At 33.2% G+C, this 26,620-nt stretch overlaps 1 protein-coding gene across 1 annotated transcript in view; it reads left to right on the forward strand.

Moving 5' to 3' along the window:
• Window positions 1-1,279: 1,279 nt before the first annotated feature.
• Window positions 1,280-26,620, forward strand: part of LOC123560961 (dentin sialophosphoprotein-like) — a gene marked incomplete at its 3' end in the record, with an annotated part of 42,358 nt that continues 17,017 nt past the window's right edge. The window contains exons 1-13 of the mRNA XM_053533512.1: window positions 1,280-1,411; window positions 13,096-13,161; window positions 14,043-14,097; window positions 14,442-14,488; window positions 15,171-15,225; window positions 15,771-15,817; window positions 16,565-16,636; window positions 18,504-18,558; window positions 19,423-19,469; window positions 21,094-21,148; window positions 22,005-22,051; window positions 25,869-25,923; window positions 26,256-26,302. Coding sequence (XP_053389487.1) covers window positions 1,280-1,411; window positions 13,096-13,161; window positions 14,043-14,097; window positions 14,442-14,488; window positions 15,171-15,225; window positions 15,771-15,817; window positions 16,565-16,636; window positions 18,504-18,558; window positions 19,423-19,469; window positions 21,094-21,148; window positions 22,005-22,051; window positions 25,869-25,923; window positions 26,256-26,302 — 780 coding nt within the window. The remainder of the gene's footprint in view (window positions 1,412-13,095; window positions 13,162-14,042; window positions 14,098-14,441; window positions 14,489-15,170; window positions 15,226-15,770; window positions 15,818-16,564; window positions 16,637-18,503; window positions 18,559-19,422; window positions 19,470-21,093; window positions 21,149-22,004; window positions 22,052-25,868; window positions 25,924-26,255; window positions 26,303-26,620) is intronic.

Genomic DNA, 26,620 nt, shown 5'->3' on the forward strand with positions numbered 1-26,620 from the left:
TTCGCCATTCAAATAAATGTTAATTTTTATTTGACAAGTATTATAAGAATGCCTATCTAATTTATCGGTATAGTAGTAAACCAACCTAAATTATCTTGTCTTAGACTCGCCTGACATTTTCGCGCCATTTTTATTATCGTTCGCCGACCGACTGTAAATCTTTAATGTTAAAGGAACTTAACTATAGTATGCGTATACTTGTGAAACAAAATTGGATTTATATGTTTCATTATGGATGTAAATTCAGTTTTTCAATTACCTATACAAAATCGTTTCCATTGTCTTGGTGCGCGGGAAATGGACAACAATGAGACTACGCAATTTGCTAGACAAGATTTTATTGCAAGCTCAGTTGATGACAAGTTAACACATTTGTTTGATGAACTAAGGTTTATTAGAAATGAACAAGTGTCATGCAGCACGAATTTAGTGATTTTTCAGAACTCTATGGGTCAAATAAGTCATAAAATTAAGCAAGTGGTTAAAGTATCAAACGCTCATACGGAACTTACACGAGCATTGGCGTATAAGTCAATCGATTTGGAGGCCCGCTCCAGAAGGAACAATGGTGCATTCAGGGGCATTGTGGAAAACAGGAACGAAAGGTGTTTTTCTGTAATATGTGACTTTCTTGAGTCAAAGTTGGATATTGATACGAGAGAAATTTACATTGCACGGACACACAGGCTTGGAGCAAAGAAACCCGGTAAGAATTTAAATAAGAGACCCATTATAGTGAATTTTAGGGACTATGGAGATGTAGACTATATAATGAGCAGAGTGACCAAGTTGAGAGACTTTCCCGGGTATTCTATAGATTCAGATTTCCCGGAGGAAATACAAGCAGCTAGATCTAGACTCTGACCAAAATTTAAGGAATACAGATCACAGCACCAAAGATCCAAAGTTAGTATAGCATATCCGGCTAAGATAATTGCTGATGGTCGGGTCATTCATGATGAATTCCCATACTAGAACTACTATGTAAATTATGACAGTCTCACACAAATCGAATTCATCAGTGATCATATTATAAACAGACATACCGAGTTCGACACAAATACAAGTCCAAACATGCAGCAAATGTGCCCAGGTGAAAATACACAGGTACAAAACAATGCTAAATACAAATATTAGTCCTGTCAGACCTCCCCCCCCCGGATTCGGCCAGACAATCTACACCCCAGATCAGTCAAAACAACTGGGTGAATTTACAAATTTGCTCAGTTCAACAGGTGTGTTTACAGGTACGACTAGTCAACCGTGTATAGCAAACGCGATGCCGGCAGTGCATAATGAGATACACTCGGTATTAACTGTACAGTGTAACAATATTGAGCAGTTATCAACCCATGTGAATACGGTATCTCAGGACACAGAATTCAGACAGGATATTTTGCCGAGCACGGAGGTATAGTGCATTTTATTTGACCTGGCGGGGCGTGGTTTCGCGACGGTCCACTTCATTTTTGTGCAGGGTATATAACACATGTAACCAATGTAGCGTTGAATTAAAGTCGTTGGTTTACCAAAGATTACGGAATGAAACAATTATATTGCTCTTCCTATTTTGCTCGTTTTTAGCTCACCTGTCACATAGTGACAAGGTGAGCTTTTGTGATCACCCTTCGTCCGTCGTCAGTCCGTCCGTCCGTCCGTCTCGTGCGTCCGTGTATCAACAATTTCTTGTCTGCACGATAGTGGTTTCATTTATGATTTTATTTTAACCAAACTTGCACACAACTTGTATCACCATAAGATCTCGGTTCCTTTCTTGAACTGGCCAGATCCCATTACAGGTTCCAGAGTTATGGCCCCTGAAAGGGCCAAAATTAGCTATTTTGACCTTGTCTGCACAATGGCAGCTTTATTTATAATTTGATTTTTACCAAACTGGCACACAACTTGTATCACCATAAGATCTCGGTTCCTTTCTTGAACTGATCAGATTCCATTATGGGTTCCAGAGTTATGGCCCCTGAAAGGGCCAAAATTAGCTATTTTGACCTTGTCTGCACAATAGCAGCTTCATTTATGATTTTATTTTAACCAAACTTGCACACAACATGTATTACCACAAGATCTTGGTTCCTTTCTTGAACTGGCCAGATTCCTTCATGGGTTCCAGAGTTATGGCCCCTTAAAGGTCCAAAATTGGCTATTTTGGCTTTTGCAGCCATATAGAGACTTCATTTATGGTTTTATTTGATACAAACTTCCAAAATATCTTCAACAACAATAAATCTTGGATTCCATGACAAATCAGATCCATTCGTAGGTTCCAGAGTTATTTTATATCTGATTACCTCCCCTGATTGTAATCAAAATGGATTTATATCAGTAAGTACTTATAGGACTTATTTGAAATTTCATTATTGTCATTAGTTGGACTGAGCCTATGAGGGTAGATAACTATGGACGGATTTTATGTCAAGTTACCTCCCTTTATTTCAAGTTAAAATGGGTATATCTCCGTAACGAATGAAGATACTGATCTGAAATTTCATTTATGTCAACAGATTTATTTGGCAGATCCTTCTTTTGTTAACTTACAATCATTTTTTTTTTTACAATATGTCTGTAAATCTTCCGAAGGGAAGTATAGTACAAATCTGTGTTGATATTTTACTCTTTATTTCGAATTTTCGGACACTTGTCCTTTTTCAAGAATATGGAAATATTTTTCTGACTAAGTAATATCCATGTAACATTTATATCACAGGAAATGAATAATGTTGACGTCCTGTCACTAAGACAACGTCACGTCATATCCTGTGTAAGACGTGACGTCGTTTCCCGCAAAAAGGGCAAGGTGTCAACATCATACATAACCAGAGAGCAAAACACAATACTAAGTGCAGCAAGATATACAAAATAATAATAATAATAATAAATAAATAAATAATAATAATAATAATAAAAAAAAATATATATATAATAAATAAAATCAACAAGATAACTGTCCAATTCATTTTAAACCCCTAAAATTTAAAATATACAGGATGTCTATACGCAGTCAGTATGGAAACACTAGAAATGCATGTATTGTCATTTAAGTGAAAGGACCCTCCATAGTTTTTAGAATTACACAAGTTATCTTGCTGCACTTAGTATTGTGTTTTGCTCTCTGGTTATGTATGATGTTGACACCTTGCCCTTTTTGCGGGAAACGACGTCACGTCTTACACAGGATATGACGTGACGTTGTCTTAGTGACAGGACGTCAACATTATTCATTTCCTGTGATATAAATGTTACATGGATATTACTTAGTCAGAAAAATATTTCCATATTCTTGAAAAAGGACAAGTGTCCGAAAATTCGAAATAAAGAGTAAAATATCAACACACATTTTTTTTTAATTACTTCCCTTTTACGTAAATATAAATAGCTTGTTTTTAGTAACTTTTTTATTATTAGCCGTAGGGAAAAACCGAGACCACTTTTCTGTGGTACAACATGGATGGTACCTCCAATTTTTAGGTGTATTTTGACATATCTGTACCTTGTAAGAGTTTTTTTTCTTTTAGGTTTAATTTCTTCCCTTTGTTGTTCCTGTCCTTTGGACTTAGATATTTTTTCTAAGGACCTTCTTGGTCCTTAAGTGCAATGATAACAGGTGAGCGATATAGGGCCATCATGGCTCTCTTGTTTGACATTACCATTATTTGCATATGTCAGAGATTAACTCCGCCCCGCCAGGTCAAATAAAACGGACTATAACAACACATGTTCTGTCACATAACGACCAAGAAGTGCAATCAGGAAGAATAACTTTTGGAGATAAGAGATACGTCCACTATCCTGAATGAAACACAAACATATAATCCGCACAATGAATCAAACACTGCAAATTCACCAAATGATCAGACTATACCAAAATCTATTGACTGTAACACTACAACACACTTTACACACGTTTCACGTGCTAGAAGTCGCTCTATGCGACGCAACCAGTCATCGAGTCCTTACAGGAGAAGCGTTTCATCCAACATAAACAGGCTTTCCCCGGCTTCTATAAATAGAAATCGGGAAATACCAGATCGTGGACGCGATGTTAATAGGTAGGACATTACGGAGAAGGTCTGTGTACGTTGTGCGTATATGAACATCAATGGTTTGCAGACTCAACGTACAAATAAACTGAACACAGATTTTCTTAAAGATACTTTTCTTAAAAACGATATCATTTTGTTTACAGAAACATGGACAGATGCATACTCTGATTTACATGTTGACGGTTTTGAACATTATGTCCTTCATAGAACTGATGTAAAAAGCAGTGCGAAACGAAATTCAGGTGGTGTTATGATATATATTAAAAATGATTTCGTATCAGACGAAACTTTGGTATTTACTTCGCAGGATGACATTATTTGGGAAAAAATACCTGGGATAAAATTGTCGTTAGATAGGGATGTTTTTATTGGTCTTTGCTATGTTATACCGGATAATAGCAGTAGACAGTCTGTTGTTGAAAATAATGTGTTTGATAGATTGGTTGATTCTGTTATACATGTAGAATATATCTCAAATGACCAATGTTATTCCTGGATTTTTGGCGATTTTAATGCCCGCACTTCTACACTACCAGACTTTGTGGTCGATGATTATTACCCGATTTTTGTAGACAAAAAGGATACATGATTGTAAATGGCCGAAAGGGAGAAGATTTAAATATGGGGAAATATACTTTTGTAAATAATAGGGGATGTAGTGTGATAGACTATTTTTTATGTAAACCTACTTTGTTCGACAGTATTCATGATTTTAAGATTGATTGCCCGAATTAATTATCAGACCATTGCTTATTGGCAGTGACCTTTTCGTTTGAAAGTACAGAGTGCGAGTGCAACCCGTGCACTACACAATGTGAATACATGTGTCCTGATTTTAAGTATGTATTGAAATCTGGGTTGAAAGATCAATATATTGAGTCACTGTCAAATGCTGAAAATTAAGAACTATTTAATGTTTTATCGAACGATATATCATCTAGCTCTTCACCGTCAGATATTGACAACTGTATACAACATTTTGAATCTATTTTTAGTGATGTAGCTTCTCCTTTTATTAAAATGATAAAAGTAGGTAACGAATCATCGACACAAACTTTTGAATTTAATCAGCCGTGGTATAACGAAGAGTGCTATGCATTATCCGAATACAAAACATTGTTAAGAAAATGTAGATTTAATTTTGATAAAGAAAAAACAAATCAGTTGCTGAAAGCTCGATACAAAAATGCACGTCTATACTGGAACATGTTAAAGGAGTCTACCATAAAACAATCAAATATACCATTGTCGGCTTTTGAGCAGTATTTCAAAATTGTAAATGATCCAAATGATAGAATTTTCTGTCCAGATGAAGACATTATCCAGTTTGTAAATCGCTATGAAAAAAATGAGTTCAAGGTAATGTTTCAGGAACTGAATCGTCAAATTTCCATAGATGAGATACATGTGGCAATTAAAGAATTGAAAACTAATAGAAGTGGCGGACCAGATTTAATTAACAATGAACTTTTTATGCATGGCAAACATATTCTAGTACCTGTTTTGTATTCTTTGTTTAACAAGATATTTAAACTTGGATACTTTCCAGAACGATGGTCAGAAGGGTATGTTATACCCTTACATAAAAAAGGGAGCATAAATAATGTAGAAAATTACCGTGGTATTACTCTGCTAAGCTGTAACGGAAAACTTTTTACTCGATTAATGAATAACAGATTGAAAGCTTGTTCGGAAAATTACAACGTTTATATCGAAGCTCAAGCGGGTTTCAGGTCTAAAATGAGTACACTCTACACATTATTTGTTTACTACACTAAGGCCTTTGATTATGTCGTAAGGGAAAACTAATGGTACAAATTAATACAATTAGGTTTAAGAGGTAAAATTTTAGACATAGTTAAATCTATTTATACATCAGTAAAATCTAGAGTTAAACATTGTAATAAGTTAAGTGAAGAATATAGTTGTATGCTAGGCGTCAGACAAGGGGAGTGTTTATCTCCCTTTTTTTTTCCATGTTCATTAACGACTTAGAAGATGTATTTATAAATAGTGATGCTAGTGGTATAGATGTTAGTATGTTTAAGGTATTTTTATTGCTTTGTGCAGATGATATAGTGGTATTTGCTAATTCAGCAGAGGAATTACAAAATAATATTAACATATTACATAATTATTGTGAGACTTGGAAACTTAAAGTAAATGTTGATAAGACAAAAGTAATGATTTTTAGAAAAGGTGGAATTATTTCTAGAAATACGGAGTTTTTATATGATGGCCAGCCTATAGAAATTGTTAACAAATTTTGTTATTTGGGGATTACATTTACCTCTGGTGGTTAACTTAGCACAGCGCAAAATACGCTTTCTGGTCAAGCACAAAAAGCTATATTTAAGTTAAATAAATATTTACATAAATTTACCTACATACCGCCAAAACACCAGTTGGACCTGTTGGACCTATAAGCTTGTATCACCCATATTGTTTTATTGTAGTGAAGTATGTGGTTTTGTTAACGATCCGTCAGTTGAAAGAGTACACATGCAATTTTGTAAGAAACTTTTAGGGTTCAAAAGTGTACACAAAATGATTTTATATATGGTGAATTAGGTCGTGTCTCTTTTAGAACAGTTCATATGTATAATGTTATAAAATACTGGTTAAAATACTACAACTTGATTACAATAAGTATGTGTTTATGACATATAACTTGTTAAAGGATGATCTTGAACAAAACAATGTACGTAATTGGTGTTCTTTAATTAAAGATTTACTGTGTTCTTTAGGTTTTGTTGATGCTTGGATATTTCAAGGCGTGGGCAATTCAGATCTGTTCTTATGTTTAGTTAAACAACGGCTAAGTGACCAGTTTATTCAAAATTGGAATTCAAGACTAAATAATTCAAGTAGAGCTTTATTGTACAGACTCATTTCGTCGATTAGATTTCAGCCGTATCTTAGTTGTTTCAATACTAATAAAGTCAATTACGCGTTTACGAGTTTCCTCTTATAGGTTACAGATTGAGGCAGGAAGATGGGTTAGACCAGTTAGTATTCCTGTAAATGATAGAAAATGTATTGGTTGTTAAACACTTGAAGACGAGTATCACTTTGTATTAGAGTGTCAAATATTTAAGGACTTAAGAAAACAATTCATACCAAAAAGATACTGGCACAGACCGAATATGTTCAAATTCGAAAAACTTTTAAATTCAGAAAATCAAAATATAGTACGAAATTTAGGAAAATTCATACATAATGCATTTGAAATCAGAAAAACAATTTTGTAGGACATTATATTTTCAAAACATTTTGCTTTTATCTTCATTATAACTTGATATTTAGGAACGAATTTGTTTTAAGCATCGATTGTGTGCAATTTAAAAAGAACTCTTGCGCTTTCGGTTTTCGGTAAGAGCTACCAAAATTTCTAAAAACAAAAAGAAAATATAATAATTATATATAAAATAAAATAAATAAATAAAAAACCCTTGATTTTTGTACTATCTCGTCGGAATGAAACTCATTCAGTTATCCTTTGTCCTTTGTCTCCTTTCGTTAAAGGTTAACTGTTTAGTTTTGTTCTGCTTTTTTTAGCCACATATCATCTTTGTTATTATATTATATGTGTTACATAATTATATGTATGTATATGCAAAATTGTGAGTGTAATTTTTTCTTCGTAATCTTTAATTATATATTTATATGTGCCACATGTATTTCTGTATAGATAGGTGTAATATGTGTTTGTTATTGTTTTCATGTATGTAAATGTGTCTATTATATACCGATAACAATTTTGCACTCTTTACACTGTCGGTATTTTGATAATGTCAGAAATATCTAAGAGTATCTTTTTTTTTCACGCAAACTAAAATGATAGTGAAGGTCAGTTAAAACAAACACTTTTGGAGTAGTTACTGCCACGAGTCCCAATTATTTAACAATTTACAGTAAGTGTTTTATGTTTGCTTTTTTTTTTTTGCATTATTTTCAGTAGGTAAATGGTTAGAGGACAGAATTTTTCTCATAGCTATTTCTGACCTTCTCCGGAACAGAATTTTTTTAATTCTTATTAAAAAAATTTCGCATAGTGTGATGTTCGCCACTGTTTTGCTATATCTTGTATTTTGAAATTTTATGTCATCATGGGTTTTGTAGCCTATCTGAAAGTAATAAAGTTATCTATCTATCTATTATCAATTACTCCATGGTAGCAATGTTGAAGAAAATCAAATCCAATAGAAATCAAATGATTGCACTTTATTAAATTCTACGCGTATTGCCCAGATATGACACCGGTACTAGTCATACGATATTACAGTATTTGACAACAAATTTACAGTGAGTTAAATAATAATTTCTTTATAATTGGTGATAACATATAATATGGCCTGACTAAATTATATTTATTACATTTCAGAAGACCTTAAACAATATAGATTTTAGATAATAGATTATCAAATTATGATTTCAATGTAACACTTGTATAAGATTTCATTGAGATTTATCAACAATCACGCTATGTTTTTAATATTTCTTTTTATGATTCAATATTGTACAACGTCTACCAAATGCTAACGTTAAAGCCTTGTTTCAAACTTCTAAAAATGATTTTTCAGGTTAGCTATAGCCTAATATGTGTTATTTAAATGTAAATTTAACACTAGGACATGGAAATGTATATGGCACGCCAATTGTCCAATTATTACGTGAACCCTAGTTCATGGTCGAAAAGCTAGGATTAACGATCGATTTAACAGTTTTTTCGAACGTAAAACCAGGTTTTTCGAATACTAACCTATATTTTCGAGCGAAAACATAGGATAACGCTCGTAACTGTAGACGAATGATTGTAAACCCAAGTTCACAGTCGTAAACATAGGTTCACGTTCGTAAACTATGGCTTACGGGCGAGGGCCGGGGTTAACGAGCGTAAACATAGGATAACGATCGTAAACATAGGATAACGACCGAAACTCATAGTTCAATCGAGAGACCTAGTTTATCAAAGGTGAACCATGGTTTACGGTCGACATATTAGGAGTTTAGAATCAACAATGAAAATCGGGCGTGAACATTGGTTTACGGCAATGAATCTATGTTTACGACCGTGAACCATAGTTTACGGACGTGAACCTATATTTTCCAGCGTAAACCTATGTTTACGAACGTGTACTTGGGTATACGAGCGTGAACTTAGGTTTACGTTTGATAAACCAGGCTTTTCGAACGTAAAACTAGGTTTTTCGAATACTAACCTATTTTTTCGAGCGAAAACATAGGATAACATCGTAAACCTTAGTTCACGCTCGTAAACATAGGTTCACGTTCGTAAACCCATGGTTTACGATTGATATACTAGGATTATCAAATCAACTATCAATTTTGGCCGTAAACCTATATTTACGTGCGTGAACGTAGATTTACGGGCGTGAACCTGTGTTTACAAGCGTGAAACTAGATTTCTCGAACAAAACTATGATTTTCGGTCGTAAACCTAGATCACCTTCGTAAACTATGGTTTAAGCTCGTGGACTCAGGTTCACGCCCGTAAACCTAGGTTCACGCTCGTAAACTTAGAATAACGACCGAAATCTATTGTTCAATCGAGAACCCTAGTATATCGAACGTAAATATGGGTTAAAGAATGTAAACTATGGTTTAAGACCGTTATCCTGTGTTTTCGCTCGTAACTATAGGTTGATATTTGATAATCCTAGTTTTTCGATCAAGAACGTAATTATTGGATAATTGGTTTACGATGAATTTCGGTCGTTGTCCTATGTTCACGAGCGTGAACCTATATTTACGGTCGTAAATCCATGTTCACGGTCATAAACCCAAGGTTACGGTCGTTAACATAGGTTCACGTTCGTAAATCATGGTTCACGCACTAGAAATCGGGTTTACGCTTGTAAATATAGGTTCACGCTCGTAAACTTAGGATAACGACCGAGATTCATAGTTCAATCGAGAAACCTAGTTTATCGAACGGGGTTCACGAGCGTAAACTATGGATTACGCCCGGTATCTTATGTTTTCGCTCGAAAATATAGGTTAGTATTTGAAAAACCTAGTTTTAGGTTCTCAAACCTTAGTTTATCGATCGTTAATCCTAGTTTTTCGACCGTGAACCGGGGTTCACGTAATTATTGGACAATTGGCTTGTCATAAATGTATTCCTAACATCCGATACTTTCTATAAGCATGTTTGCTATAGCCATTTTATTTTCCATAGATCAAAAAGGCTAAAATAGGGACATTTTAAATTGTTCCTATAAATAAAAATTCGTTATAACTGTGTTCGTAATATTTAAGAGTTAACTTACTGGTAGTTAATTAATTTCACTAGCGTGAGATGGTGAAGCACGAAATCACAATGACGAAGTGCAAGATTATTTTTTTCTCGTAATTTCGCGCTTCGCCATTGTGATCTAGTGCTTTGTTATCATAATTTTGGATTTTACGCTTCTCTATCATGCACAGGCGACACGTGAAATCATGACGGCGGAGCACGAGATCTAGAGCGCAGAATCACGAAAATTTCTTAATAATGCACTTTGGCATCGTTATTTTGCGCTTCACGCTTCACTTACGTGTGCAAGTGATAAGCGAAGCGCTTTGCCATCGTGACCTCGTGCTTCCTAGAGAATGCGATGCATGAAGTTCGAAGCGCAAAATCAGGATGGCTCAGCAATGAGATCACGGTAGTGGAGAAGGAAATCGCAAAATTTTCGTAATTTCACACTTCGCAATTGTGATCTTGCGCTTCACCATCGCGATTTCGCGTTTTTCGCTTTTCCATCATGGGCAAGGAATACGCGAAGCGCTTGATCACCATAACAAAGCATGAAATCATGATGGCGAAGCGCGAGATCACGATGACAAAGCGCGAAATCGAGAATCTTTCGTAATTTCCGCTTCGCCATCATGCCGTCGGGCTTCACGCTTCGCTCATATGTGCAGGCAATACGCGAAGTGATCTCAGCGCGAGCTCATGTTGGCAAAGCATCAAACTGCTAACATTTCAAAAGCTTTTCCATCGTTATCTCGCGCTTCACAAATCGCTGGAAAAGTTGATGCTTGAAACGTGATGCGTAAGATTGCGAAATAATTCGAAATTATGTAAGAAAAATTTTGCAGAATATAGTTTAAATTAAAAAATAGCTAAGAGAGTTGAAATAAAGAAGATGTCGCTGTCCTTTGCCGGAATGATTTCCCTATGCAAGATATCAGTTTAAGACTTGATACATTTGTAGCAGTATAATTAAACTTATCATGTCTTTGCTGACTAGTATACAGTTTGGAATTGTGACAAAATTTCTTTTAACAACTATCGTATATATACTTATAAACATACCTAAATGATATTTTGAAAGTGTGTTTCTAGCAACATCTGTTTTGAATACATACACACAAATAACATGGATCACTGAACCATAGATTGCACGTAGAATATTATGCGCATACCTAGTAAAATAACATATTTTATATGAAAAAAATTTGGAAAGAATATGGTTTTCATGCAATGTTTGTGCTTCAAATACGCGGCGCCCCATTTGCCGTTCTCACATTAGAAACGTAATCAAGGAAAGGATGCTCTGCGTATTATAAAAATACCCCAGTTACGCGCCTGTATATAATAAAGAGAAGGAGGTTTCGGGCAAAAAGTGACCTTCTGATAGTTAATTGTAGGTAAACTTGCTTGGCCACAGAGATGACCTACTGACAGTCTGAGAGTTAATGAGTTGTTTATTATATGCATAAATGCAATGACGAATGATCTATAAGGATAATGTGTTTCATTACATTACAATATCTGAAGAATCCCAAAGCACTGGTTGGTGCCCGAGTATGGTAGGGCGAAGGTACCAACGCATCTCGAGGGATTTTGCAGATCCTTACAAGCATACATAGGAAAAACGAACATGCATTAGCGCTAGTCTAGCATTGAAAATTTAAAAAGATCTAAATTAATATATTTTCAATCAGCGTCATTAAATTTCCATGAAATGTGCGGAATGTCATCGTTGTTTGATCACATTGACGTCATTTCCTTTTGAATTATCCATTGCAAGACCGTATTACGTTTACGCTTTGCAAGGAGTGTTCATATGTAAAATTGTGTGTTACCAGCGAGTGAGTGGAGCGAGAAACTCTCTGTTCACATTGTTCATCTAAAGATAATTATGAAAGATATACCATCTTAATTTTCAAAAAGCATCTACAAGTTAAAAACAGGTGTATAGTAGTTAATGTACGAGAAGAATCACGTGAAATCAATAGTTAATGCTCCAAAGTAAATAACAACTACTCAAAACATTTTCGAAACAGCTTGTGGTGAGAATGCATGCACACACACACACTTCTCCAATTGTTTTGGCAGTATCCTTAGACAAGAGACACACTTTGAAAGGGGAGTAATTGGAAATGGAACATAAAACTTTTAACGAAACATTTTGCAAGCCTCGAATGAAATATTTTAATATGTTCTTTTATTACTTTACAGAGTGACGCGGACGGCAATATTAATGAGCGTACATCTGATACAAAGGATATTGACGGTGAATACTATATAGTTATTTTACATGAGCTATATTATCTGACGCATCTGTTTTTATTTTCCTTTTTCAGATAATTTTAGTGTCGGTAGGCATCTTAAGGTGCTTTAGATTATAGTTTTCACATAGCTATTTTGTTTATATAACCAGAGGCTGAATTGACCTTGTTGTGCGATGTCGTATTGAAACAATACTTGTGACATTCAACCTGTATTTCTAAAGAAATGTCTCTTAATTTTTTTAAGAATAATTCACACTAGCTATTTTTAAATTACTTAACTGATTATTTGGTCACATAGGAAATTGGCTTTGAATTAAGTTCAAATGGGTTGAAAGGTTTGGTCTTTTTGCCTAGGTTAAATTTTTCTTACTGGAACACCATTTCGATAGGTGCAGGTTGAGAGAGAAGAGTCTAAACAAAGTTATTACTATCTTAAGTACTTATTACAATCTTAAGTTGAAGCATTTGAAAGTTTATAATTAATTAACACATTTTAAGTTTGTATTTATAGAAATTATTTGTATTCGAAGGCAACCAGGACATTGTATCTAAAGGTTTTGAAGATTTTGACGCTAAGGTAAGTCGATTAAAAGAAGAATGGCTTATTGACATCAGTCTACAAAAAGCGGCACCGTTTAACGAAGGTACTGTTATGACATGCCTTTGCATGTATATACATACAGGTCATCAGAAATAGATATATTCATTACATTTTTCTTAGAGAAATATCATTAAAACATATTTACTTTTTATGTATAAGTTGACTGTTATATTGAAGATAACGAGAGAAAAAATAAGAACAAGATGTGTGTCCACAGGATACTGGTTCCCGCACGTTTTATCACTGTACATGGTTTCATGACTATTGGTAAAATATTTTAAAGACATTAGGAACACAAACGTGTAAGCATTTTATGTGTATATCCACTAAGTCAAGTTGCAAAGCTCTTGTCAGGCTTAGTAAAATTCCAAAGGGAATATCAAGTGCTCAACGTGACACGCTATGTAACAATCCTTTGATGTTTTATGACTCTAGGTCAAATAAAGTTTGAGATTCATTAGACACCAACCTTTATGCCCGCAATTCATACTTTTGACCAAGACAAAAGCCATAATCCTATAGTCCAAAAGATTTCTTCATTTTTTAGCTCAAGCAAACTTTTCATTTCATTTGACAGTTTCATAAAATCCATTTCTTATTTAAAAGCGAAAGGAATCAACAAAATTTTAACATGACCGCCTATGTTGCCGCAATAATGTTTTCAAATTTCCATTTTTTAATACGATTCTTAAAAAGAGACATCCTTCAAAGAGAGAGTAAGTGGAAATGGAACATAAAGCTTTAAACAAAATATTAGCAAAGATAATAAGTAAAAGGGTTAGATGTCTCGGAAGTACAGAGCACTAAAACACAGCCTCGTATGAAATATCTTATTGTATTCTTTTATTACTTTACAGGGTGACACGGACGGCAATAGTAATGAGTGTGAATCTGATAAAGAGGATATTTACGGTGAATACTATAAAGTTTCTTAACATAAACTTTATTATCTAACGCAGTTGTTTTAATTTTCCTTTTTCAGATTATTTGAGTGTCGGTAAGAATCTTAAAGAGCTTTAAATAGAAGTTTTCATAAAAGATCAAAGGGTAAAAAGTTTTGATGCTTTTGCAAGGGTGATAAATCAAGGATTCCGTAGTTATCTTACTGGAATACCGTTTGAATAGGAGTATACGTTGATAGTGAAGAATGTAAACTAAGATACTACTACTCATATCTGATGTAAAAGCATTTTGAATGTTTATAATAAATAAACATATTTTAAGTTTGCATTTATAGAATTTATTTCTATTTGAAGGCATCCGGAACATTGTAACCAAGGGCTTGGAAGATTTTCCCTCTAAGGTAAGTCTATTTAAATTAATATTAATATTGCTTATTGAAGGTCCAACCAGTCTGTATAAAACGGCATCATTCAGTTTAACCTATTTACTGTTTTTACATGCCTATAATGTTTATACGCACATGTCATCAGAAATAGATTTTGAATCAAATCAGTACATTCATTTCATTTTTCTTAGAGAAATATATTTCAAACATATTTATTTTTCATATTTCTTGACTGTTGTAATAAAAATAACGAAAAAAGAAAGAACTAAATGTGTGTCCATAGGTATCATGGGCTTACACTTCTTATCACTTTATATTGATCAGTATTTAGCGCTTAGTCAAGTTCCATAGCTCTTGTCTTGCTTAGTCAATGGCCATAATCCTATATCCCAAGGTATAGGAAACCTTTAATTACATTTTTTAGCCCAGGAAAACTTTTTATTTCATTTAATAGTTAATAATATGAAGTCTCATCAATTCCATTTCTTAGTTGCAAAAGCGTAAAAATCACCAAATTTCCACTTGACCGCCTATGTTGTCGCCATATATTTTTTTAAATTTCCATTTATTGTTTAGACCCTTAGAAAAGACACACATTTTAAAGGTAGAGTAAGTGGAAATGGAGCATAATGCTTTTTAAAAAATATTAGCAAACCTCGTGTGAAATATTTTATTGTGTTATTTTATTACTTTACAGGGTGGCTCGAACGGCAATGCTAAGGAGTGTAAATCTGATACAGAGGATATTGATGGTTAATATATGATTTCTTTACATAAACTATACTATCTGATGCAGTTGTTTTAATTGTCTTTTTTCAGATATTTATAGTGTCGGTAGGCATCTTAAAAAGCTTTAAATAGTAGTTTTCTGAAAAATATGTCCGTTTATAATCGAATGCTGAACTGAACTTGCTGTGCGATGTCACATTGAAACAATACTTGTGACATTTAATCTGTACTTTTAAAGAAATGGCTCTCAATTTTTGTATAGATATTTCAAAGCGGTTTTTTTTTAAATTGCTATTAACAAACATTATGGTAATAATAATTTGGGAAGGAGTTTTACATTAAGTTCCAAAGGTCAAAAGTTTTGGTGCTTTTGTCAGGGTCAAAAGTACAGAATTCATCCCTAGTTATCTTGGCAGGAACACAATTTGAATGGGTAAACGTTGAGAGAAAAGAATTGAAACAAAGTTACTAGTACTTATATCAACATCTTAACTAAAAGCATTTTGAAAGTTTATAATTAATAAACACATTTTAAGTTTGCATTAATATAATTTATTTCTATTTGAAGGCATCCAGGACATTGTAACCAAGCGCTTGGAGGATTTTGACTCTAAGGTAAGTCGAATTTATTTGATAAAGCTTATTGACAGTCAAACAAGTCTACACAGAACGGCATCGTTTAACATATATATTGTTTTAAATACCTGTACATGTAAATGATTACAGGCCATTCGAAAAAGTATATTAAATCATATCGTTACATTCATTTAATTTTTCTTAGAGTTCAAACATATGTTCTTTTTATATTAAATGAAAATAACGACAGAAAAAAAGAGACCTAGGCGTATGTCTATATGACAGTGGTTCCTGCACTTATTATCACTGAACATGGTATTGTGACTCGAAGTGAAATATCTTTAAGACCTGTGGGACATAAACCTCTTAGCACTTTGTGTATATTTCATAAAGTCAAGTTGCATAACTCTTGTCTGGCTGAGTAAAATCAGAAAGAGAACATCAAGTGCCCAACTTTAAATGTTGTGTTATAATCCTCTAATGTTTTATGAGTCTAAATCATATACATTTTGAAATCCATTAGACATCAATATTTATGCTCTTAATATATACTTTTGACAAAGTCAAGGGTAATAATCCTATAGTTGACAGTTTAAGGAAATCCATTTCCATCTAGTTGTAATGTTCAACATGGCCGCCTCTGTTACCGCCATAATTTTTCATATTTACATTTGTTGTTGCGATTTTTAAAAAGAAGACGCTCTCTAAAGGGGGGAGTAAGTGGGAATGAAACATAAAGCTTTTTTTTTTTTTTTACAAAATATTGTTTTCTTTTATTACTTACAGGGTATCGCGGACGGCAATATTAATGAGCATAAATCTGATACAGAGGATACTACTGACGGTGAATACTATATGGTTTCCTTATATAAACTATATTATCTGACGCAGTTGTTTTAATTTAACTTTCAGATAATTAAAGTGTCGGTAGGCGTCATAAAAAAGCTTTAAATAGTAGTTTTCACAATATATTTTATTTTATAACCGGATGATGAGCTGAACGTGCAGCGCTACATCGTATTGACAAAACACTTGTGACATTTTATCAGTCTTTTAAAAGAAATAGCTCTCAAATTTTAAATGACAGTACACAGCAGTTTTTTTTTTAAATTACTATCAACAGACGTCATTTTCACATCGGGAAGGAGTCTAAAAATAAGTCAAAAAGATAAGTTTTTGTGCTTTTGCCAGGGTTGTAAATACAAGATTCATCCGTAGTTATTTTACAGGAATACCGCTTGAATAGGTATACGTTGATAGTGAAGAACCTTAACTAAGTTATAACTAATCATCAAGAGCTTATGTAAAAGCATTATGAAATATTATAATTATGTTTCTTGACATCAGCTATATTATCCGTATCATTTGTTTTAATTTTCTTTTTTCTTCAGATAACTCTAGTGTCAGTTGGTACCTTATTGACCTTTAAATAGCAGCTTTCACAAAAATATTTGTTTTAAAATGAACTGAAAGTGCTGTTTTCTGTCATATTAAAACATATCTGTTCTTTTAAAATAATGGCTCTAAACTCTTTAAAGATCGTTCATAACGGTCATTTTCTAAAGTGCAATTAACAAACATTGTGGCCCCATAGGGAAGAAGTTTTGAATTTAGTTCAATGGGTAAAAGACTTTGGTGTTTTAACCAGGGTCAAAAGTATAGGATTCATCCCAAGCTATCTTAACGGGAACACCATTTGAATAAGTTTAGGTTGAGAATGAAATATCTATAGTAAGTTATACTACTCAATATCTTAAGCAAAATCATTCTGAAAATTTACAATTAATAAACACGTTTTTAGTTTGCATTTGTAGAATTAATTTCTGTTTGAAGGCACCCAGGATATTGTAACCAATGGCTTAGAAGATTTCCGCTCTAAAGTAAGTCGATTTAAATAAATATGGCCAGTCTACACAAAATGGCACCGTATACATGTATATGTATGCGCATACAGGTCATCCGAAATAGCTTATTGAACTAGATTGTCACAAGCATTTAATTTTTCTTAAAGAAATTTATTTAGACTTAGAATTGAAAAAATAAAACATTGTTTTGGATTCCGATTTCAAGCATATTTTTTTTTCACATTTGTTGACTGTTATAGAGAAAATAACGAATGGAATAAAAGAACCAGCTGAGTGTCTATAGGACTCCGGTGCTTACACTTCCTGTAATTGTAATTGTAATTGTTTCATGACTCAAGGTGAAATATTTTAAGACATTTGAAACACAAGGTTCTAAGCACTGTTCGTGTTTTTCACGAAGTCAAGTTAAAAAACTCATGTCTGGTTGAAAAAAAAACTCCAAAAGAACACATCAGGTGCCAAACTTCTCATGCTATGTAGCAATCCTTTAATGTTTTATGACACTGGGTCAAGTACATTTTGAGATACATAAGACACCAACCTTTATTATCTTAATGCATTCTTGTATCTAAATCAAGGGCCATAATCCTATAGTCAAAGAGATAGGGCATTCAAATTTTTAATTTTATTTAACAGCCAGTCATATGAAGTTTAGGTAAACTAATTTCTTAGTTGCCAAAGCGGGTCAAAACACCAAATTTTCAAAATGGTCGCCTATACGGCTGCCATATGTTTTCAAATTTCCATTTGTTGTTACTATTAGTAGAAAAAGATACGTTGGAATGTAACATAAAGATTTTAACAAAATATTAGCAAACCTCGTATGAAATATTTTATTGTGTTCTTTTATTACTTTACAGGGTGACGCGGATGGCAATGATGATGAGCGTGAAGCTGATACAGAGGCTATTGACGGTGAATACTAAAAAATTCTTTACATAATCCATATTATCTGACGCAGCTGTTTTAACTTTCCTTTTAGATAGTTTTAGTGTCGGTGTGCATCTTGAAGAGCTTCAAATAGTAATTTTGTATAAAACTATTTTATTCCATCACCCGATGTTGAACTGAACTTGCTGTGCGATATCGTATTGAAACAATACTTGTGACGTTTAAACTGTCCTTTTACAAAAATGGCTCTCAAATATTGTAAGATATGTTACAGCGGTCATTATCAAATTGTTGTTAACAGATATTATGGTCATATGTGGAAGGATTTTTAAATTAAGCTCAAAAGGTAAAACGTTTTGGTGCTTTAAAAGCCAGGGTCAGAAGTACACGATTCATCCCTAGTTATCTCGACAGGAACACCATATGAATAGGTATACGTTGAGAGAGAAGAATCTGAACAAAGTGATTACCACTCATATCAACATCTTAAGTAAAAGCATTTTGAAAGTTTATAATTAAATAGAGGGTATTTGTTTGTTTTAGTGAAATATCAATCTTATTTCACAAGTGATCAAAAAAAAAAAAAAAAAAAGATATTTTCACGAGTGGCTCACTCTTTGTATTTCAGGTGTAAATTTCTACTTTTGTTGCGTAATTTATAAAATGTCGAAAATCGCGGGAAATGTCAGCAGAAAGCATAACACGTTAAAATGACGTCATCGTCATTATGGTCCCCGATATTCATAACGCTCGGTATAAGATTGACTTCAATCGCGACGGAGGACCGGAACTAGTTCGGCAAAAACAGTGGAAAATAAAATGACTAGAAAACATTAAATGATAAACACATTTTAAGTTTGCATTCCTAGAATTTATTTCTATTTGAAGGCATCAAGAACATGGTAACCAAGGGCTTGGAAGATCTTGACTCTAATGTAAGTCAATCCAGTCTACCCAAAATGGCTCCGTTTAACCTTTATATTGTTTATTACATACCCAATCTGACTTAAGTACTTGATCTTCTTCTAAACGAAGATTTGAGAACGACCCATTCACAAACGTCTTCTGTATATTTTGGATTTCCAGTATTGCTATATTTATTTTAACCAATCAGATGACTTGTTCGAATGTCAAAGAGTATGAAAAATGTGCAGTCAGTCCACGGCTCGATCCCGAGACCCTTTCCTTACAAAGCAAGTGGCCTACCGACTGAGCTAACCGGCTATCTGAAACATTGCGACATAAGAATTGTAAATATCATAAGTCAAGGCTACAGGTAAATTTGCAAAATGTTGTAAGTTAAGCTCTGATTGGCTAGCGAAAGGGTCGTCAGAACGAGGCTATGAATAGGTCGTTCTCAGGTCCTATGCGTAGCGTAATAGGAGATGTACTTTAGTCAGATTGTTACATACCTATACATGTATATGCTTACTTGTCATCCGAAATAGCTTATTGAACTAGATCGTTACATTCAATTATTTTTAAATTTATTTCAAACACATTTCCTTTCCATATTTGTTGACAGTTATAGTAAAAATAACGAAAGAAAATTATACGAACTAGATGTGTGTCCATTCTTGAAATTCCTGTAACTGTACTATTGATTCATGACTCTAGGTGAAATATTTTTGGTTGCGGGTTTATCCCGCTACCAAAGTTACAAGTGTATTTCTGACAATCAATTAGCATCTTTATTTTATTCCAAATCACTTCCAAAGGATGTTCATGTGCTACACAAAATAGTCCCATTCATGAACAATGCGGATGAATTATCGATGATCAGGCAGTTCTGATTCCAACTGTATCCATTCACACTGACCATTTGAATTACATAAGATCTATCAATGATAAGATTTTCCAGCCCATGGTTACATCACAAGCTGGGTCAGGCAGAGTTCATCTTAGATATGGGGCACATTTGTATTTGTTTCTCATTCATGTATATTTATAGATTGGCATTTAAACAGAAAATAAATCTACCAAAACCCGCAACCACCAGACATCTCAAGGCTTTGATTAAGACATACGGAGCACAATATTCTAAGCACTTTTTGTGTTTTTCACGAAGTCGTGTTCCGGTCTTGTCAGGCCGAATAAAATCCCAAAGAGAGCATTAGGTGCCCAACTTCACATGCTAAGTAACAATCATTAATGTTATATGACTCTAGGTCAAATACATTTTACGGTACATGATACACCAACATTTACGCTCTTAATGCATTCTTGTATCTAAATCAAGGGCCATACTCCTATAGTCTAAGAGATAGGGCTTCTTCTTATTATTACTTTTTTTGTCCGACCAAACCTTTCATTTTATTTCACAGCCAGTTATATGAAGTTTAAAAAACTGATTTCTTAGTTGTCAAAGCGGAAAAACCAAAGTTTCAAAATGATTGCCTTTATGGCCGCAATATTTTTGCCAAATTTCTAAATGTTTTACGATTCTAAAAAAAAGACACACTTCAAACAGAGAGTTATTGGGAATGGAACATTAATGTTAACAAAATATTAGCAAATTTCGTATGAAATATTTTATTGTGTTCTTTTATTACTTTACAGGGTGACGCGGACGGCAATGCTGATGAGTGTAAATCTGATACAGAGGATATTGACGGTGAATACTATAAATTTTCCTAACGTTAACTATATTATCTGACGCTGTTGTTTTAATTGTCCTTTTTACTTTACCAACAGTTCAGTGTTTGTTGCCATCTTGAAAAGCTGTAAAAAGTCAAGTTTACACAAATATGTCGTTTTATCAATAGATGCTTAGCTGAATAACATTTACGATGCACAGGAAAGGTCAATATTAATGTTGTTAAAAAAGAATGTATAGAGATTGGAATAAAACAATTCAACACGTATGCATGTATGCAATGGTAAACTGCAAAAAGCATCCTATGCAATATACATAGGACACAAGTCAGAGACACCAATAAGTTTAATTCAGCTTTTGTGTAATGCAGGTATATACACTTTATACATTGAAAACATCAAAGAGAAATCACCTACATTTCCCTAAAAATGAATTATACTAATTATTTTCTTTGTTCGTTCTCCTACGTATTTTGCATAGGATGTTTTTTTGCTGTTTTCAGACGCTGAACAGAAGTGCTGTGAAACTTTGCATAAGAATAATTGTGATGTTTAACCTGTTCTTTTAAAAAGGGGCCTCTTTCATATTTAAATTAGTTCATAGGTAATTTTAAAATGTCATTAACAGACATTATGGTAACAGAGGGAACGCTTTTACAACGCAGTTCCAATGTGATACGTTAGGTGATTTTGTTCGGCCTATCTAAATTAGGCCATAGGTGCAGGATTTATCCCTAGCTATCTAGTTGTCAAACAGAAACATCATAGAACCGAATCTATACAAGTTAATATTGCTAAATACCAATATCTTAAGATAAAGTATTTTGAAAGTTTATTTTTGATAAACACATGATCGGTTTGCATTTTATTTGAAGGCACCCCTGGCATTGTTTCTGAGAACATGGTAGATAGATGCTTTAAGGTAAGTCGATTAAATTAGATATGGCCCATTGTTAATCAAACCAATGTACAATCTCTTTTACAATTTCTTTTATGAAAAAAACCGAAATGAGAAATATTTTTAGAAAAAATCTAAAAGGTTTTGTTCAAGGTTTACAACATAGATTTAAAACGTATGCATCAGGCCGGGAAAAAAAGTTCCACCTTTAAATTATGTATTTAAAGAAGAATGAACTACAAATGTAGTTTAAAAAGCCAATTCTGATTTTTATTTTCCCCGAATGGGAAAGCATTAAGTCGCCGCTTAGTCCGCCCGTCTGTCTGTACATTCGTTTGTCTGTCCGTTCGTCCGTCCGCATATATAGTAGGACAGTTATGTTGCTGGGAGGAAATAAATAACAGTGTTTCCTATCATTCCATTTCTTCTATGTGAAAAAGAATGTTGTTTGTCCGTCCATCCGTCGCACAATTCTTGTCCAGAGTTTTTCTAAGAAATGAATGGCTTGAATTTAGCGTTGCTTCATAGGAAGCTTTATTCTCAAGACGAATGCACATATTGTCTTCATGCTCCGGTTAGAGAATTTTTTACAGGGCGCGAAATTCATCCTCTACTAGTAGAGACAAAAAAGCAATCTGACCACAGGGACAGAAATAGAACAGATAGAGAGAAATCCCTTTTAGAAAGACTCTGCGAATAGACAGTCTGATTCTTTAACGTGCCCGGTGTATAGCACTGATACACGCGTAGCCGTCTTTTCTGGGAAGAACCAGTACAGGCCTTTAAGTGATAGTATAGCGCAAGTTCTGTAACTTTCAGAATTATATACTACATGGAAATCGAACAGCCAAAACTTCTACATGCTACCATTAACTCTGACCTATAAGACATGCCTTTTTCTAGCGCGATCGCCTTTGTGGGATGGTAAAGGTCGCCGACTTGTAATCACAAAACTTACCATATAAAGCGTTCCGCCGAAAGGAATGTATGGTCAATGCATCGGAAAAGCATGGGGACTAAAGGTGCACAATTGGATTATTTCTCCAAAATCTGAACAATTCTTAAGAAGTCATTTAATGTTTCATTTGACTTAACTATGGTGAACTAGAGAATTATTTTCCGAATAGTTTGCCAAATTGTTAACTAAAAGATGAAAAATTGACTGAAAGCAAATATTTTCTTTTTGTCTGATTATAATGAGGTATACGCATATGAAACCATCATGTGTAAATCTACAATATAAAAAAATAATATAAAAAACAATATCATATCCGATTTGGCACCGTTAACTGTACGATCCTATTATTGTTATCAATGAAGTATGTAAACTGGGGTTCATTCAGTTCGAAAGACAAGTGGTGACAGTTCACTTTCAAGAATTTACGATTTCTGAGTATAAATTCGTTAAGTAGAAATCATGGAGTATTTAAATGAAATCGAGAATTCTTGAAGTGGTATTCGTGAAATTATGAAATCGTGAAATATTGAATTCTTGAATTTTTGAAATGAAATATAGATACATTGTATTTTGATTTTATGAAGTTGTTAATTATTGAATAATTGTAATCTTGAATTATTGAATAATTGAAATGTTGAATTTCTGAAATCCGGAATAATTGTAATCGAGAATTCTTGAAATTGTGAATTATTGAAATATTGAATTTTTGAAAAAATGATATATTGAATTTGGAAATCGCGAATTATTGAACTTCAGAATTTTCAAGAATTCACGAACTAATGATTTAAAAAATTCACGACTTTTGCGTGAAACTTGGAAATTGTGAATTATTATAATTTCAATAATTCACGATTTCCATATTTCACGCAACAATTCTGAACTACTGAATTCGTGAATTCTTGAAATTTTGAAGTGAAATAATTCATGAATTCACGATTTTTGCGTGAAATATGGAAATCGTGAATTATTGAAATAGTGAATTATTGAACTTGAAGATTACAAGATTTCGCGAATGCAATATTTCACAATTGTTGCGTAAAATTTGGAAATCGTAAATTTGTGAATTATTTAACTTCAAGAATTTATGAATTCACGATTTTTGCGTGTTATTTGGAAATCATGAATTATTGAACTTCAATATTTCACGATTTCAAGAATTCACAATTTCCATATTCTACGCAAAATGCGTGAATTCTTGAAATTCAATTATTCACGAATTCTCGATTTCAAAATTTGATATAAAAATCGTTTATTCTGGAATTTGTGAATTTTTGAAATCGTGAATTGATGAAGTTCAATAATTCACGATTTCAAAACATCACGATTTCCAAATTTCAAGCAAAAATCGGGAAATCTTAAATTCGTGAATTTATCAATACTTGAAGTTCAATAATTCATAAATTCATGATTTCCAAATTTCACCCAAAAATCACGAATTCTAGAATTCGTGAATTCTTGAAGTGCACTAATTTACGATTTCTCAAAATCACGGTTTCCGAACATCACACGAAAATCGTGCATTCTTGAAATCTTGATTCGTGATTTCTTGAATTTAAATAATTCACAAATATTACTCATGATTTCTAAATTTCACGCAAATTTCGAGTCAAAAATTCAATATTTCAATTATTCAATAATTTAATATTTCAGTAATTCACAATTTTAAAAATTCTCGATTTCAATTATTCAAGATTTCAATTATTTAACATTTCATAACTTCATCAATTCACGATTTCCATATTTCAAGACGAAAATTCAATTTTTCAATTATTCAATAATTCAATATTTATGTAACTCAAAATTAAAAAAAATCTGGATTTCAATTATTCAAAATTTCAATATTTCTTAATATCACTATTTCAAGATTTCAATTATTCCTATTTTTCAATATTTCACTACTTCATGAATTCACAATTTCTGTATTTCATGTCAAATATTCAAGAATTCCATTATATACGATTTCATGATTTCACAAATACCACTTCAAAAATTCTCAATCTCAATTAAATACTTCATGATTTTGTTCTTCACGAATTCATCCTCAGAAATCGCGAATTCATGAAATGTCACCACCGGTCTTTCGTAACCACCGGTCTTTCGTACTTCAAAGCATCCATTACTAGTGTCGTATGAAGAAACATTTTATGAATTAAAACAAACCAGATGAAAGAAATTAGGACTTCAATGCTTTACGCATAGTCACATATTTTAATCAAATAGATGACTTCTGAAAACTGCTTGGCCACAGAGGTGACCAACTGACAATCTTAGAGTTAATGAGTTGTTTATTACATGCATAAATGCAATGACGAATTGTTTCAAGGATAACGTATTTCATCATATTATAATATCTGCGGAATCCCAGAGCGTTGCTTGGTGCCCGCGTACGGAAGGTTGAAGGTACCAAGGTATCTGGAGAGTTTTTGCAGATCCATACACGCATACATAGGGAATACAAACATACATTAATGCTAGTCTAGCATAAAAAAGACGAAAATGAATATATTTTCAATCCACGCCATTCAATTTCCATGAAGTGCACGGAATGTCATTGTTGCTTGATAATGTTGACGTGATTACCTTTTTAATTATACGTTGTAGAATCGTATTACATTTAGGCTTTGCACGGGAATGCCCATATGTAAAATGGTGTATTAACAGCTCGTGAATGGTGTGAGAAACTCACTCTCTGCTTACATTGTTCATTGTTCACCTAAAGCTAATTATGATATTTATACCATCTACTAGTTGAAAACATGTGTACAGTAGTTAATGCACGACAATTTAAAGGGGAAGTAAATGGAGATGGAACATAAAGCTTTAAACGAAATATTAGTAAACCTCGTATAAAATGTTTTATTATTTTAATTTATTCTTTTATAGGGTGACGCCGACGGCAATATAGATCAGCTTAAATTTGATACAGTGGATATTAACGGTGAATATTATATTGTGTCTGTACATAATCTATACTATCTGATGCAGTTGTTTTAAATTTCCTTTTTCAGACAGTTTAAGTGTCGGTAGGCAAATTGTAGTTTTCACAAAAAAAATCAAAGGGTAAAAAGTTTTGGTGCTTTGGCAAGGTGAAAAATCCAGGATTGATCCGTGGTTGTCTTACCTGAATACCATTTTTAAAGGTATACGTTGATAGTGAAGAATGTAAACTAAGTAACTACAACTCTAATTTTCAGTAAAATTATTTTGACAGTTTATAATTAAATAAACATATTTTTAGTTTGCATTCATAGAATTTATTTCCATTTGTAGGCACCGAGGACATTGTAACCAAAGGTTTGGAAGATTTTCCCTCTAAGGTATGTCGATTTGAATTAGAATGGCATGTTGAAGGTCAAACTAGTATGCACAAAACGGCACCGTTTAATTAAACTTATATAATGTTTTAACTTGTACGCACAGGTGATAAGAAATAGTTCTTTTAATCAAATCGTTATAATCATTATATTTTTCTTAGAAACAATGTTCTAACATATTTATTTTTCATATTTGTTGACAGTTGAAATAGAAATAACGAAAAAATAGAGAATTACATGTGCGTCCATAGGTCACTGGGGCTTGCACTTCCTGTCACTGTATATAGTTTTATGACACTAGGTGAGCTATTTTGGAAACAT

This window comes from Mercenaria mercenaria, unplaced genomic scaffold, assembly GCF_021730395.1.
Source record: "Mercenaria mercenaria strain notata unplaced genomic scaffold, MADL_Memer_1 contig_2830, whole genome shotgun sequence".
Taxonomy (NCBI): domain Eukaryota; kingdom Metazoa; phylum Mollusca; class Bivalvia; order Venerida; family Veneridae; genus Mercenaria; species Mercenaria mercenaria.